This window comes from Crocodylus siamensis, chromosome 10 (genome assembly GCF_052110815.1).
Source record: "Crocodylus siamensis isolate JL-2025a chromosome 10, ASM5211081v1, whole genome shotgun sequence".
Classification (NCBI taxonomy): Eukaryota; Metazoa; Chordata; order Crocodylia; family Crocodylidae; genus Crocodylus; species Crocodylus siamensis.
Genome location: NC_143404.1, coordinates 6049750 through 6067549, shown reverse-complemented (window position 1 = coordinate 6067549; position 17800 = coordinate 6049750). Strand labels below are relative to the sequence as shown.

At 41.9% G+C, this 17800-nt stretch overlaps 1 protein-coding gene across 5 annotated transcripts in view; it reads right to left on the bottom strand.

The window, feature by feature from the left end:
• MAPK9 (mitogen-activated protein kinase 9) overlaps positions 1-17800 on the bottom strand; it is a 50644-nt gene that overhangs the window by 11575 nt on the left and 21269 nt on the right. For all 5 annotated transcript variants that reach the window (XR_016444407.1, XM_090064381.1, XM_090064380.1 and 2 more), the window contains 6 exons: positions 15397-15562; positions 13948-14019; positions 7877-8059; positions 6715-6839; positions 3705-3768; positions 2446-2517 (listed from right to left, as the gene is read on the bottom strand). Coding sequence is in view for 4 of the 5 variants with exons in the window: in XM_090064381.1 (XP_089920507.1) it covers positions 2446-2517; positions 3705-3768; positions 6715-6839; positions 7877-8059; positions 13948-14019; positions 15397-15562 (682 nt within the window). In the remaining variant the exon portion in view is untranslated. The remainder of the gene's footprint in view (positions 1-2445; positions 2518-3704; positions 3769-6714; positions 6840-7876; positions 8060-13947; positions 14020-15396; positions 15563-17800) is intronic.

The window sequence follows — 17800 nt, the reverse complement described above, 5'->3', positions numbered from 1 at the left end:
TACTGCTCCCCCTACCCCTCATGGGTCACACGTGTCCCCCTAACTCACCAGCAGGTCGCATTTACCTCCCATCCACTGGTGGACCCTAATCCCCTCCACCCTGCTGGATCCCCACCCCCTCAGCTAGCTCCCCCCATCCTGACTTACCTTATATCAGGCATCCATTTGAAACCCAATTCAGCCTCCCAAATGTCTGTACTTAGCCAAAGACATCAAAAGGTGCATTTTTACAGAAGGTAACTTGAAACATTTCCATGCGTATATTTACCATAAAAAGCAAGTGCAATTCTCCAAGAAGAAAGACTTTCAAGTCTCTCATGAAAACCATAATATTTAGCTTGTGAATTCAAACATAACTTTAAAATATAGTCTATCCAACTGAAGTAAAGAAAGTAATATGAACAAACATCTTTCCAAACCAGAATGAAAGATGAAATGAAACTATTTTTCAACAAAGACACTGAAACTAACCAATTGTTTAAAAAATAAATGAGTCATATTTGAAGATGAGAAGCTTGAAACATCACTGCCCAAACTAGATATCTTTCCATTACAAAAATCATGAAAAGCAACTGTACTTGAGAAGTACAGATATGCTAATATATTTACTGAAATATGACTGCCACCTTAGGAAAAGCCAGAATCAGCAGCTGCAGCAGATGCTTAGGAAACAAATGCAAAAATACTTTTGTATAGTTACTGTACCAGGCGGCGGGGAGGAGGGGGAACGTCCTAGGGTTGCCGTGCTCTCCCCTAGCACCCCCTACCGTGCCAAGTCTGGGTTAAAGCACTCTCGTTCTCGCCTGCCACGTCTTGATCTTGTAAAAATTAAAGGGAGGTTACCTCTTGTCCTCCTGGTCAAGGTTCCTGCTACCCCGAGCCTTGTTTATATAACAGGGGTCCAAGCACCCCAGCCTTATTGGCTATGCGTGGCTCCAAATCACCTTTGTACCACGTCTCAAGCCTCACGGACCTACCAGACATTGTTTGGTCTCAGCTGCAGCCCTCGTCACTCTTGGTTGGGCTCCCAGCAGCCCTCATCACTTTCGGCGCCCCCTTTGTTCTGGGGCTTCTCACGCTGCCCACGCTTGGGGCTTCTCACTGCCTATGCTATTGTGGATCCCCTGTGAGGCCTACTCCGCCCCCTTCTAGCCTCACCCAGTCCTCCGGTCAAACAGTAAACAAAACGGAAGACCCTTGGCTATAACATAACTCTAAGCCATCTGACTCCAACCTTTCTCTCGCCACATCAGAGATGTTCTATCTGTCCCCACTGTCCCCAATCTCGGGCCGTACCTGTAGTTTGGCCTCTACTTATTATTCACTCCGGCAGAGTTCCTTCCTCCTGGGCTGCCAGCAGGTAACTGTCTGCCTGGCCTCAGCCTGGGAGTTATATAAGAGGCAGGCCCTGCCCCTTCCGGTCAGCTGACTTCCCCTGGCAACTAGCAGCTGGGCTCCCTACTTATTGATTCAGCAGTGGCAGGCACCTCAGTGCCCTGCTACAGTTACAAAAGATGAATGTTACAGGAATAATTATAGCATAATTTTTTTACAAAAAATATTACTAGAGATAACGTGAACTGCGTATAATAGGTTGCGCTTGTCTTTTATTTACCAGAATTATTATTTTGTAAAATTTGAAGTTTTACTTACAAATTATAGTTCCACATCTATAATGCATCAGGACTTGGATCATCAAGGTTAAAATCAAACCTCACAAGACTGACTTGCTAAAAGGCAAATCTAACAATCCCAGAAGACTATACGACATTGAGACCATGGTGTTCTGTTCTTTTTCAAATCAGTATGCATGTACAAGGCTTAAATTAGAGACAAGTGTTAGAGATTCCCATTTCTCCTTCTGAAGGAATAATAAATGTAAGCTTGGTTTACCTAAATAATAACAACCTGAATGCCAAAGAGCTAGCGGATATATTCCATAATTGACAGTACAATATTTTCAAAACTAGACCAAGAGAACCATGGCATAGATCAGAGACTCATAGGGACAGAGAGTTTCCCAAGTATTTTGAGAACAAGTTCAACAGAAGTCAAAACCCATGTGGAAGAAAACTTAATGCAGGACTACTTCAGGACAATGACCCAAGTATAACAAGTATCCATTTATCTCATCTGACAGTTCAATTTACGTTCAGAGAAGCCTTATACACTTTGCAGCTCTGTGGCATCAACTTATCATATAAGACTCATCTGCCTTTAAACTAAAATTCATCTTTTTACTTCCTGCAGAAGGAAGAAAACATACTCCTGGTAGCGCATTTCATAGCAAGGTAAACTGACTCCTCATGTAACTGTGAGACTGATTAGGACCAAGAGCCTTAAAAAAAATGACGGTTTTGGTATAATTGGATGTTTGAGTCTGAGCAGAATTGACACATGTATCAGACTTTCAGATAAAGGTAAACTATTAAACCAATGACTAACCTGAGGGTTGATCTTTTACCACACCATTCTTGCTTCTTTCTTCCCAATCCATTACTTCTTTGTATATTAATTCTTAAGAAAAATGGTAAAGAGGGACAGTTACAAAAAAGCAGTTTCAGACATCCCAGAACTAAGGCACAACTGATACCCAACTAATGCTTAATTGTGCTTTATTTATGGCTTTTGTGTCTATCATTTAGAATCATAGAAATCATAGAAAAGTTAGGGTGGGAAGGGACCCCAGCAGGTTATCTTGTCCAGCTTTATCATCCCTACCAAGGCTTTGTTTAGCTGGGTCTTAAAAACCTGCCAAGATGGAGATTCTACAACCTCTGTGGATCACTTGTTTCAGGGCTTTACCACCCTCCTAGTGAGAAAATTCTTACTAGCATCTAACCTAAATCTCCCTTGCTGCAGCTTGAGCCCATTGCTCCTTGTTCTGTCATCTGTCACCACTGAGAACAGTCCAGCTCCATCCTCTTTGGACCACCCTGCCAGGAGTTGAAGTCTGCTATTCAATCCCCCTCAGTCTTCTCGTCTCTAAACTAAATAAGTCCATTTCCCACAGCCTCTCCTCACAAGTCGTGTGTCCCAGCCCCCAAACCATTTTCATTGCCCTCTGCTGGACTCTCCAATTTGTCCACATCTTTTCTGTAGCGGGGGGCCCAAAACTGGACAGAGAACTCCAGATGTGGCCTCACCAGTGTTGAATAGAGGGAGAAGAATCACTGCCCTTGATCTGCTGGCACCGCTCCTACCAGTGCAGCCCAAGATGCCTTTAGCCTTCTTCACAAGGGCACATTGTTGGTTCATATTCAGTTTATTGTGCACTGTCACCCCCAGGTCCTTTTCTGCACAGCTGATGCTTAACTACTCAGTCCCCAGCCTCTACTGGTGTATGGAACTGAATTTACAGAACCTCATTTAGTAGGTAAGGACAGTTAAGAATAAGTAAGGTACAACTGACACCAGCATCACATTTTTTTTTTTAACTTTTTGTTCAAATTAATCCGTTTCTATTAATAGAATAGAAGTTGCTTTAGAAAAATGTTTTTTTACATAAGTATTAAAAAACATCTAGAATTAATTTTAAAAAACTAGATTTATTAATTCTTGGGAATTAATTTTTGTATTGCTACAACCAGCCTAATTCATTGATGGGTTCCTGTCAGCTGACCAGTGGAGCAGTTTTGTTACTTTAGTGGTAAAGGTTGACAATTTATTACCATAGCTAGAATGAGGTCATGTTTGACTGTTACCTTTCCATTCTTCAATGGCATGTTCTCTTTCTTCTAATTGTGCATCATAGATCTGAGGAGGAGGCTACAAAGAAAATAAAGTCTGAAATAGAACTGTGACACTGGAAGTTAGCGGTGTCATTAACTGCTGTGTCCAAAAATAATCCCAGGGAAATGTTATTTTTATTTCCTCATCTCAGGCAGTCTCCCTTACCAATACTTCTATCATACCTGCTTTGCATAGGTGCTTTGTGATTACATGCTCTCATAATTTTAAAGCTTTAGACAGGTTACTGGAATGATCTGCCAAAATGTTAGACTTATCTATTGAAACCTAAGGCCTAGAGGACTCGCAAGAAGCTTCAATGGGCTTAACCAAAAGCAGGTAACTTATACAATCCTGCCTAAGTTACTGCTGCATTGACAGCTATTAGGGGTGTGTGAAACAGATCATATTCGATTCAGATTTGGCCTGAATCAGTGGCAGTGATTCAATTTGTTGATTTAGATCACTGTCCCAGATTCAACTTGGTTGAATCCAAATCTGAAGATTTGATGCCGATTCAGAGAATCAGCAATTCGGCCATAGACACAGCTTTAAATGTTTTCCCGACATACCCCGGGGGAGGCACACCTGGGCCACAGGTTAGCGAGGATTTTGTTAGGGAGCTTCTGGAGGGGTTGGATGTATTCAAGTCAGCCGGCCCGGATGATCTCCACCCTAGAGTTCTAAAGGAACTGGCTGAGGTCATTGCAAGTCCCCTGGCACAACTTTACGAGCGCTCGTGGTGCTCTGGTGAGGTACCGGAGGACTGGAAGAGGGCCAACATGGTCCCCATCTTCAAAAAAGGCAGGAAGGAAAACCCGGGAAACTATAGGCCGGTTAGTCTCACCTCGATCCTAGGCAAGCTGTTCGAAAAAATTATGCTGGCACACATCCAGGAGGGGCCAGCAGGAGACTGCATGCTTAGGGGCAACCAGCACGGGTTCATCAGTGGCAGGTCCTGTCAGACCAACCTGGTGGCCTTTTACAATCAGATCACCAGATCATTAGATGCAGGGGTAGCAGTGGATATAGTCTTCCTGGACTTCCGGAAGGCTTTTGACACTGTCTTTCACCCCGTTCTCATTAAGAAACTGGGGGGCTGTGGTGTAGACACCCACACAGTCAAATGGGTCGCCAACTGGCTGGAGGGCCGCACCCAGAGGGTGGTAGTAGATGGGTCCTTCTCAACCTGGAAGGACGTGGGCAGTGGGGGTCCGCAGGGCTCGGTCCTCGGGCCCACACTGTTCAACATCTTCATCAGCGATTTGGACGAGGGGGTAAAAAGCACCTGTTCAAATTTGCTGATGACACTAAGATGTGGGGGGACGTGGGCAGACTGGAAGGATGCAACAGGCTACAATCTGACCTAGACAGGTTACAAGGGTGGGTGGACGAGAACAGGATGGGTTTCAACACAGACAAGTGCAAGGTGATGCACCTGGGGAGGAACAACCGGCACCATACCTACAGGTTGGGGAACTCCCCTCTTGTCAGCACGGAGGCGGAAAGGGATCTGGGAGTGATCATTGACTCCAAGATGAACATGGGCCGGCAGTGTGGAGAGGCAGTCAGGAAGGCCAACCGCACCTTGGCATGCATCCACAGATGCATCTCGAGCAGGTCCAAGGAGGGATCCTCCCCCTCTATGCGGCATTGGTCAGGCTGCAGCTGGAGTACTGCGTCCAGTTCTGGGCGCCGCACTTCAAGAGGGATGTCGATGGCATCGAGAGGGTCCAGAGGAGGCCACTCGCATGATCAGGGGACAACAGGGCAGGCCCTATGAGGACAGGCTGCGGGACCTGAACCTGTTCAGCCTCCAAAAGAGAAGGCTGAGGGGGGATCTTGTGGCCTGTTATAAACTAGTCAGGGGGGATCAGCAGGCATTGGGGAAGTCACTGTTTCCCCGAGCACCGCCAGGAGTGACCAGGAATAACGGTCACAAGCTGGCAGAGGGTAGGTTTAGGTTAGATATCAGGAGGCGCTACTTCACAGTCAGGGTGGCTAGGGTCTGGAACCAGCTTCCAAGAGAAGTGGTGAAGGCTCCTACCCTGGGGATGTTTGTTTAAAAGGAGGTTAGATGAACATCTAGCTGGGGTCATTTGACCCCAGTACTTTTTCTTGCCATGGCAGGGGGTCAGACTAGATGATCTGCTCAGGTCCCTTCCGACCCTACAAACTATGAAACTAGTCACGGCTTGTGAATGCTGAGATGCTGAGGCAGATGGAGCATCCCACGGGGCGGTGGTCCCCCACATGCTCGGCAGTGAACCTGGAAGTGGACTGGACTTACTTCCAGTCCACTTCCAGGTCCACCAGGGAGTGCACTGGGGGACCCCTCCAGCTTGGCAATCAGCCGTGGGGGAACTCTGGGTACCCCCAACTCAGGAGGCACCAGTCACTGAGCAAAGGGGGCCAAGGGGGGGACCCACGTGCTCCCTGTTGGACCCAGAAGTGTTTCTGGTCCATTTCCAGGTCTGCTGCCAAGTGCACTGGGAAGCCCCCTGCGCTCCTGTGGGATGCTCCATTGGCCTCATCATCGCAGCATTCACAAGCCACCTGGTACCTTGAGGTATGTAGAAAAAACATTTAAAGCTGTGTCTATGTCCGAATCAATTCGGAGGGCTCCAATTCGATTCAGAGAAATTAAAGAGGCTCCTGATTTGATTCAGATTTGGAGATTCAGCCACCAAATAAGGCCGAATCTCCACCGAATCAAATCAGAGACTGAAGCTTCGCTCAGCCCTACCAGCTATATCTCTGCAGTTAAATTAACAACAGTGGATGTATTCAAACCACCAGCAATGCCACATCATAGCTATTTACCAGTGGTGGTGCAATTAGCGCTGCCATTTCTCTTACAATTACATGTGTAATCTTTGCTAGCTTGGAAAATTCAGAGCCTGCTACAGACCTAACTCAAGACACAAATTACAGCCTCAATTGCTGAAGTGATATTTTAAGTGAAGTCTAAATGTGGATACTTACTGCTTCTGCTTCAGCTGGGTCATACCAAACTGTGATATATGGATGACGCAAGGCTTCATCTACAGAAATTCGTTTGTCAGGGTCTACCACCAGCATTTTGGATAATAAATCTCTAGCTTGACTTGCTGGAAAAGAAGAGGGAGAAAGCAAATAAAAGCTTCAGAGGCTAAAATGCTAAGGTCTAAGAATCAGTCTCACCATGCATCCAGGTTAAACAGGTCTCTTGTAACTTGTGCGATTAGCACACATCAGAATGAAGTAGATGGTAAAACGATGCATTTAGCTGTCCAAACAAAAGCATTAACTCTGTTAAGAGAAACCCTGAGAGCAAAACATTTCCTATCTTGTCACTTGTTTCTTATGATTAAAAGCATTATGTTTTATATTTAATAAAATTTTCCAAGCCATCCAAACCACATGCCCAAACTTTAATCTGGGAAAGGACTTCTATATGATGTTTTACCGTGGCACTGGGCCACAGGTGATATGATACTAAAATAAGTTTTAACTCATTTTGAAGAAGGTATCATTCATGTTCAATTAGATACCATTTGCAAACTGGGGTCTTACATTTAAAGAGACTGTTCACTGAAGTGAAGTTGACCATGTATAGTTGTAGCATACGTGTCAATATGGCTTTATGTCATTAAACCAAATTTCAAGTTCCTAACAATTCCAGATGTTTAACAATATGGACTTTGAAAATATATGCACAAATTTCAAGTCACCAAGTTGCCGATGCAAGACACAAATGTATTAAGAGTAATTCAGATCTAGTTTAATCAACCTACACATATCAACATCAACTAGAGAAGGTTTTCATTATAAAGTGTCTTTTACAAACAAGTGTTTTTTCTGTGAACATTTAAACCATCAACAGTATCTCAGGCTAAAATTTTGAGAATAAACTGGAATTTGGGGAACAGAAAAGAATGTATGCATTTAATAAGATATATTTTAATAGTGGCAGTAAGATACTTTGCAGTGTCATGTCCTGCACTTGTAGCACAAAAATGCTACTTTTAATTTCCTGCCTCATAATACAACATAGAGGTGACAGTATCAAAACACTGCATTATCACATTTATATTGCATGGCTAAATGGTATATACTTCAAGTGAACTAATTTAGAAAGACAAAAAAAACAAACAAACAAACTTACTCTTCAATTTGTCACGGTCAGATTCTGATGGAAATATCCAATCTGGGAAGAGTTCTTCAAATTTGATACCTGGATATTTCGGCCTGTTTTCTACATAATTCCTTACAGTAGGCTGTAGTTTCTTCATGAATTCTGCTGAAGGTGTTCCTAACTGTTCAATAACTTTATTCCACTGATCAATATCTGCAGGGTATCTTTAGGAAAATTCTCTGAAATATTTCAAATCTGTACCACATAATAGACCACAAAAACAGGCAACAACATATTTGTGTACATTAAATGAAAGTAATGAAAAATTGAAATGTAAGAGCCAAATGTGGATTAGCGCTTTTGTTCTCTCGGCACCAGCGTTCTGAGCTGTCGTGCAAAGAGTCAATCTAATATCTAAAATTAGACTTCTGACCCTAGTATTAGGAAGGACCAGAACTGCTGCACAACGTGTGAAGTATTACTCTCTACTGCTCTGTAATTGCTGCTAGCCAATTTTAAAAGGGGTATTAGACAAACTCCTGTTGGAACCTGCATAAGTCTTTAACTAGAGATAAACATCTCTAAAAGTAGGACTTTGTTGAATGGAAACTAGTATGAGAGAAAGAAAGGACTGGGATTTAATCTTCTGGACGTATACTACAGAATACCCCACATGGATGCTTAATAACAGGTACGAATATGCAACTAAACTACAGGAGGTAAGAATTTTATGCCACTTCTTTTCTGCTTAAATGCTTCTCAGTGAATTCTCATCAGAAAATAGGGTGCCTATAGTACAAGAGCTAGGATGCTGCTCTGATGCACTGTAATTACAGCATGTCACAGCACACCTGGTTAGTCAAGTTGGTCGGAGCGTGGTAATAACCACACTTCAGCCAACCTCTATATCTCGTGTATCACCATGCCTGTGCTTCAGAATGGGTGGTGGGGGCACTTGAACTAAAGCTCATTCTATGGAAGCTCATTCCACCATTTGGAAGCGCAGGGATGCCGATACACAAGACACTCCAGGCGCTTTAGTTAGAGCAGCTCTCAGAGTCGCTCCAATTAAAGCGCCCCTGCCCATCCCAGGAGCATGTGTAAAAACGCCCATAGTTTCCCTAAGAAAACTTAAGGAAGACCCAACTCAAACATGTCATAATAATTTCCAAAATGGTTGATCTGCATTTTCCACAGAACATCAGGTTTAAAGTGTGTATTTTTTAAATAGAGCTATTAAAATAATAGCAAAAAATATCAACTATATTCTTTTATTATAATTATTAAGAGTTCAAATGTTAGGTCACTAGAATTATGCTTACTAATTACAAATTGGACACAATGTCTGATACAGCTTCTCAACTGTCCCCCCCTACTATCTATTTAAGGCAGGGGTTGTCAACTGCAGGTATGTGTACCCCTGGGGGTACTTGGGATGGCCCCAGGGGGTACACTCAGCTGCACAGGGAAGCGGCACACAGCGGCGGTGCAGAGTGGTAAACGGCAGCAGCGGCTGCGTGTGAGCTCCCTGCCCCCTGCCATTCATCACTCTGCACCATCACTGCTTCCCTACACCGCCAGCTTCACGTCTGGCTGGCCATCAGCACCCCACCTCCCTCCTGCCCCCATTCTGGAGCAGAGTACTCAACAGAAGGGGTACACTCCTTAAAAAAGGCTGAAAACTCCTGATCTAAGGGTTAGTCTATACTGAACAATACCTGTGCTAGCTGAGGTACCTTAAACAATTTTCCCTGCTTCGCAGCATAAATGACAGCTGTGAATATCCTCTGTCATTGTTAATTTGTCTGACTTTAAAAGCACTTTGTTTAAGCATGTTCATTTCTATTGGTTGCTGAATAATCAGGATGCCAACGGAGTAAGCAGGAAAATTAGTAAGATACTGGATTAAGCTAGGAATTCCCATGATCCCTCTACATATTTAAATTGCAGAAAAAGAAAAAGATGAAAAGAATTTAAGCATCTGGTCTTCTCTGCACAAGCAAGGCACATATGGATTGGGTAAAGTGGATCCATCAAGAGTCTTATTACACACTACATAATAAGGTTTAGAAACCTCTGAAAAGAAGCACTGTAACTAGATTATTCTTCTATTATTTCTATCAACAAAAATAACAGAAGCAGTTCTTGAAACTTCAGTCCAGCCCAAGAAAAGAGACACACATGTAGCTAAAGCTGTTTTGACACCAAGTACATTCTGTATCACAGTACTCGAAGTATGTAAAATATAATTAGGGAAAAGAAATGCTCTTTGTCGAAATACCTATTCATTTTCTAGACTAGAAGAATTTATGATTACATTTCAGCACTACATCTTTCTAATCACCAACTTTGCGAATGTCCACTTTTATTTGGGATTTTTTATTTACTTGTTTTTTGTCATATCAATGGCTGGAGAATACAGCTCAATAAACAAGTGGCAGGACTTTGCATAGATATTTAATTTAGAATTGTTAATAGAAGTGTTTAAACATTTAGTCTGCAAAAGCTGTAAGAATTTTATAATCTGTGACATGAATGAAGATGTACTCAAAATTTACACACTAATACAGAGATCATTCTAGTATATTACACTTTATATTTCTTTGTTCAAATGCATCCAAATAAAAAAAAATGACATCAAAACACAGCAAACAAAAATTTGGAAAAAATCAGACTCATGCTACAGAAACGGAGAAAAAGAAAACTGCTGAATACACAGAAGGCATTTTTCTTTCCTACTTGGAAAACTGAATTTGAGAAGACTCTGCACGATTCTAGATTCAAAAAGTTATTTCTCCTTGTGACCATTACTAGTTTGGAAAAAACAGCTGAACAAAACTTCACACCCAGGCCCTGCTCTCAACGACTTCACTCTCCTATCTTTAGTCAAACATTAGAGGGAAAATGTAGTGACCCACCCTAATTTAATAAAGAGCAGCAGAAGATCAGAGTACCTGAACTAGACTTCTCTAGAAGTACCCCGCCAATGCTTAAAGTATGAAAATATTCTATGGTATAGGGTTGGGGCCTCTAAAAACTTAGGTTTAATAAAACTATGCCTTGTAACATCTGAAACCCAGACTGGGAGGGAGCCTGAAATTAATAAAGTGTGTGTTGGATACTGCCTAGCAGATTGTCTCTCACTTCAGTTTTTGGAAGCATTAAAAAAAAACAAAACAACACCCCACAACTTACAGAAGTACACCTGAGCCCCCGTTATATTTGCACCGAGTTATGATGACTTCCTGTAAGACATGTAGGCTTCTGATCCTCATCCCTTCCTCTATTTCTCACCACTCTGCTTTCTACATTTGAGGTAGGTTGCTTCCCAATGCCCTTTGCTAACTGAGCAGTGAGATAATGGACATCACAGCAGCAAGTCTTCCTACTCTCAGTTCTGGGGCTGGCACCACAGGAACGGTTAGCAGCTGAGAAAAGCAAGTAATGGGAAAACCTTGCTTAGGCCCTACAACCCTAGGAAAGAGCACACTGAGTCTGGCAAGCAAGTCGCTGTGGGGGGATAAAAGCAGAACCGTTAGAAAATACTGCTGAGCCTCTCAGGAATTTCCTGCTCAGGGCAGGGGGGTGGACTCAATGATCTAATAGGTCCCATCGGACCCTAAAATCTATTAAATGTATTAATTTCTACCTGAACAGGTGTGAAACTATGTTCTAAGGCTTGAAACGATGCAGAAATGGTTGGACTCTGAGGAGAGTCAAAGGCCCACTTGTGCCATTAGGGTGACTCCTTCTGCCAATGCCCAAGTCCCTGCTCTAAAGTAAAGAGGTTCTCAACAGAGCAGTTGCAAGAGTTTAACAAAGACAAAATTCACCTGCTGTTCCTTCTACCCCATTCTCAGAAACTAAAAAAAACATTTTACATAGAACAAATGAACAAACAAAAGGAAAAAAAATCTGCCTGAAGCAGATGCTAGGCACTGAAAATTCTAGCGGAAATGGCTAGCATTAGACAACGAAAAACAGAGCCCAATCATGGAAATCTTAAGACCTGGAGACACACTGGGCATTTATAATATACTTACATACACAGCTGGAGACACACTGGGCATTATACATACATTTTCATGCTCTGACACTATCTCCAGCATGTCGGAGCAAACTCGATTAATCAAGTCTACTCTGCATGCGAGCTGACGCGTACTTCACTGCATCGTGTGCAGTTGTATGAGCAGCAAAATGCACGTCGGCGCACAGAAAATGGCAGTGGTACGTTTTTGGACTAACACCTTCCATGTGTTTTAGTTTAAAAGCACACTGCTACCATTTTCTGCATGCTGACGTGCATTTTGCCACTTAAAACTGCATGAGAAGCGCCTGGCGCTGCAGCACAAGCATGTGCACAAATGCCTACAAATAGTGGTTTTATACATCAGTGTAAATTACCCCCAGATCTGAAGAACGTGCATAAAAAGTTATCTGGAGATACATGCTCACCACTGGTACTAATACAGGATCTCATTGTCAGGTGGGGAGGAAGCAGGTAATAGTCATTTGCTAGACAGAAACAGGTTATCACAGAATAGCTGAGCACATAACTCTTACACCAATGTAATTTAAGCCAGTGCAGTTTCACCTAATTTTTCACACTGTAATTTTATACTGGACTCAAGTTACACCAACCTAGGCTGTGCATTGTGTGTCTGCTCCTTAGGCCACAGCTGCCATCTCCCACTATAAGACAGCTAGATAGCATATAGTGTTTTAACTCTAGATTGGCGGAGCTTTATTCCCTCTTAGGTAAAAATGATTTACCTAAAACTTATTTAACAAGTATGAAAAAAAAAAATCCCTTGATTTATTAATAAATAAATCAAGACAGCAATCAGCACAGCCACTGAAGCATGCAGGTGAAAAGACAAAGAACATACATGAAGAATTGTGTTAGGTTGGTCTGAAGGCTTTGGAAGATAAAACAATAAATATACAAAGGAAGAAGAAGTGAAAAACAATTAATATTTTGTGATGTTAAATTAATATGGTCAACTGCTGAAGATTAGTGTCATGAAATTTAGCATTCAGATTAAAATTCTGGTATTGCCTACAGATGTAATAGAGGGTATACTTTTATAAAATCTAACCTATAAAAATAAAAAACCCCACAAAGGACAAATTATTTAATGATTTCAAATCTACAATCCACAAGCTCTTTCATTTTTTACTATTACATTGTGAGAACAATTAAAATGGAGAGAATGTAGTCTCCTGTTCAATTTTTATAATATAAACTTGGAAATAAGTACATGGTTTTTAATCTTTATTTTTTAAATGTTTTGAAATAGATAAGTTACTTTACTAAAATATATGCACAATGTATCTATGTGAAATAAGCGTCATCTACTTAACCAGAAAATTCATTGTTATTTTTAATGAATTATACAAAGATATATGCTAGTTAACTCAATCCTCTAGAATTCCACTGTCATGTTAAAATGGTAAATTTTGAAGCAAAAAAGCCAAATTTTAAAGAACACCTTTTTTTTTGAAGAAAAAAAAGAGACTCAGAAATTTTTCCATAACATTTAAAAATGAAAGGCCTTTTCTTTTAAAAGATATATATTACCTCCTGCAGTGACTAAGCAAAAACACTGTAGCACTGCAACATGCTGGTACACAAGAACCAGAAAAAAAAACTTAACTACAAACTGAAACAATTGAGAATAAACTTCTTCATTATGCAAACAGAAAAAACGCAATAAAGCAAAACAAAAAATTGTTAACAATATTTTTTAAGCTTTCAGCTCTAATAATTTAATTATTAGGAACCCTGCCAAGGAAATTTGCTTTTTAACCTATCAATGTCCTTTACAGCTACAAAATATGAAGTTCTTATATTGATAAGCAAGTGATCAAGCAGTAAGGATTAAGTTAAAAGGCGGTCAAGTAAATAGGAGAAAAAAATGGAAGTTCAGTGATTCGGTTAGTGACACTAATTTCATACATTACAGTAGATGCATTCAAAAACATGTAAGAAAATATTTTGGTTTTCTAGTTTTACGCACTTGTATATATAAACAGATGGAAATAATTGTGTGTCTTTGGTGGATGTGTAATGGGGTTCAAATATGACTAGGGAAGGATACGATCAGTGCCTTGGAATATCACACAACCTTTCACCAATTCTCCCATGATGCACCCAACTGACCAGATATCAACTGAAAGTAAAAATGAAATGATCAAATTATGAAGTGTCATGAACAAAAGTGGAAAACTTAACAAAAAAAAATTCTAGCATCTACAATAAAACACAAGAATGTGGACAACCAAACTGCTAACAAGACATGATTGTAATCAACAGTATGAACATCAACCCTGCTTTTTCTCAGACTTCTAATTAGTACTTTTAAAGTACTTCAAAATACTTATTGGATTTTACAATCCGTAAAACCACTGTGAAGAAGGATACAATCTCTTCCTGGGAACAGGACCTTATGGAGGACCATTTCTGCCATAATGCACCCAACAGACCAGATATCCACTATCATGTTAGGTGCAGCAAGGACAAAAGATTAAAGATTTTTTTTTTTTAAAAAACCACAGATTTTTAATTTGTAAAATTTACACTGCACATTTAGTCTTTTAGATTAGTGTACTACTCTACACTTTCCTGTCCCATTTAGGACAGACTCCACTATAAGTATATTAAATGTTTTTAAGCCACAACAACACATACTACACTCAAGGCATTATGCGCAATGCAGAACCCTTCGATACTGCTGACTCAAGAAATTCTATGGATCTCTTGTGTTACATTTCCAAAGATGTACATCTTCAAGATTTGCCCTCCACAAACCCCAGCCTGTAGCCATAGAATGTTAAACCTACTCTAAAGCTGGAAAAGTGAAAAGAGTCCCTGGGCTGAAGGTCCCAAGCAGGATGAGTCTTACTGCCTGCCAGTCAGTTGTGAAGGGAAAATGCAATTAAAGGATATTTTCCTTGACAACTGCTTTGTTGCTTGAATGTTTAAAATATCTTAGACGCATCTATTAAAATTAATAATAGTATTAATAATCAAATACCCAGAGAAAGACCTAGGATGTTATAAAACGTTGCCTAGGCTATAGAAATTTAAAGGACTTTATGAAAGATGACAGTACAAAGAGAACAGGATACATACAGAGGAGAAAACACTTTATAAAAGTAAGTTCACACTGATGTGGGTTAATCATTTCACATATTGGTTCTGTTAATTTTTTTAAAATGTTTAAGTATGATTGTTTTGTAAACAATGCATTTTTTGCAGGTGGAACAATGGTAGTAGGAATGAAGGACACAGGACCATGAATGAGCATAAGTACGAATAGAAAGGGGAGCAATAAAAAAAAAAAGGAGACAAAATGGTGAAGCACAGTCACAAAGAACAGGACAAATGCTATTCTTCCAGAGACTAACTCTGTATATTTCATTATTTCCATAACAGTACTATACATACTTTAACATTACACATCAAAGATGAATTACAGTCTAAAGAAATTAGTCTGAGAAAGCTTCACTATAGGTAAAGCATTTAATATTTCAGTCCTGTTACTTACCATTCTCTTTATATCCCATGCCAAGGATAACCTCTGGTGCTCTGTAATACCGTGTTACTACATACGGTGTCATCATAAAATTAGTACATGCTGTTCTTGCCAATCCAAAATCAAGGATTTTCAGCGTACAGTCAGATTTGACTACTATATTGCTGGGTTTCAAATCCTAAACGAAAGTTATTTTGGTTAGCTGTAGTGTCCAATAAACTAAAAGATAGCATGCATCTTTCCCTTAAATCTATAAGAGTCATCATCACAGCATTTCACATTAACGGCTTATATTAAAATATACACTTTGTCATGCCTGCAACCTTTTATAGTTGAATTATTTACAGATTACAGCCAACAAATAATTTAAACACAATATTACTGAGGTTACAAAGTCTTTATGACACAGAAAACAAAAAACAAGTCTAGTAAATTTGTTTGCTGTCAGAAATCAGAGACTTAGACCTTTCATTTGTTTCAGTGACGACTGTTTACACACCAGTACTGATAATACTACAGATAGATACCTTCTTGTGAAAGAAAGTAACCTCAAATATTTATTGTAAGACCATATTAGACAGCAACCTTTATAACAAAGGAAATATATTATCCTGAATAATCAGATGTTTTGAAACAAGACAGCCTCCCCCCTGCAAGGAACAATAACTAAAGGGTCATCATCAGTACCCTGTCATAGCTCACTGAGTCTAACAGACCTTCAGAAAATAAGAGTACCCCACACCTGTAAGAAAGCTTGGAGGCAGCTGGAATGTGTGGATGTAGTACAATTACATAGTCTACCTTACTGTCACATTTTCATCCCGATCTTTTCAGCAAGTTATGGAGGTGACAGTTTTAGAGTTGATAAGCTTTCTCATGTTTTAAGCACTTGAAGGATGAGAAAAAGCATGTCGGATTAGGACATGGAAGAGGTTTCAGACAGTGCGAGAGCAGAGGCGCTAGCAATCCCCGATACTCGTGGGGCGGGAAACCTCGCCGTAACAGCCCACCTGCTGCCCTGGAGGACAGGGTGCTTACTTACCTGTTACAGGTGTGCAACGGGGCCAGTTGGCATAAAGGAAGGAAGGAGAGGGGAGGCGGAACTGGAAGAGCCGGGACAGGAGACGACTGCCGGCGGAAGTCCGGAGTGGCGGATGCACGTGGGCACACGCCGAGCCCCCACGTTATGGAGCAAGGGTAAGGCCCAGAGAGACGGGACAATACGGGGTGGTAAGCCCTGATGCTAACAGGGAAACCAGGAGGGCTGGGAGCGTCTGGCCCCAGCTGAGACTGCTCGACGGGAAGCCCTGGGACGAGGGCAACTGAACCGGGCAGCATCGTGTCCGCGCCATGGGACTGAGGAGTCCAGGAGGAAAAAGGCCCCAGGCGGGCAGGAAGCTCCCTCCCAGAGGGGGGAAAAGGAGACCGCGGACCAGCAAAGGCGGGCTCTTCTGGAAGCAGACTCGGGAGCTCGGAGCCCGCTGCTCCCGTCAGAAACAGTGGGTTCGGTCCGCTCTTTACTGATTTGTTTTGTTGTTTCAGGCCTGGCTTCCCAACAGAGGGGAGACTTGGAGGGCAACACTGACACGCGAGTGTCGGACATCCGTGGAGGCCCAAGCGAGGGTGTAGGGGTGGAAGGAGCCCTCAATTACTTTGGACCCTGTGTGACTGGAAGTCTCATTTTTGGACATGTGCGTGTCAGAGAAATCACTGAACCAAAGAATCAAAGTCGTGGCAGGCGGGTTTGACGCGTATGGCTCCTAAGTGAGTACGCTTTCCGGCCAGGGATTAATCGGCGGGACGTGCACAGACTGGTGGACGATTGGACTCGCTGACATTTTTGGTGCATTGGTCAGGAAGTAGGCAGCGGCCTTCCTGAGGGTATTGCACTGTACCAACGGAGCACCAGACAAGTGGAGCGGCAGGCGAACCTTTGCACCAGTTAATGAATGTGGTGGTGCAGATACTACAGCAACAACAACAGCAGACAATGCAGCAAACTACGCTGCAGGAGCACCTTATGCAACAGCAGGTATGGGCTCAAAGGGGCTACACTGGGTGGCGAATGCCAAAGATGACACCGGAGGATGACCAAGAGGCCTTCCTAGAGATCTTTGAGAGGGCAGCTATAGCCGCTGGAGTGGAGAAGGCAAAATGGGTGGGACAGATGGGCACTCTGTTGATCGGACAGGCTCAGGCAGCATATAGAGCTATGACCAGGGGTGACGCAGTGGATTACGATAAGGTGAAGGGAGAAATACTTCACCGGTTAGGCATCACCCCAGAGAGACGTAGACAAGCTGTCAGAGAAAGAAAGACAGGCGAGATGAAAACTTTGCGAGTATTGTGGCAGACCCTAGCAGACCTGCTGGGCAAATGGCTCAGACCAGAAGCAGCTTCTAAGGAACAAATCGTT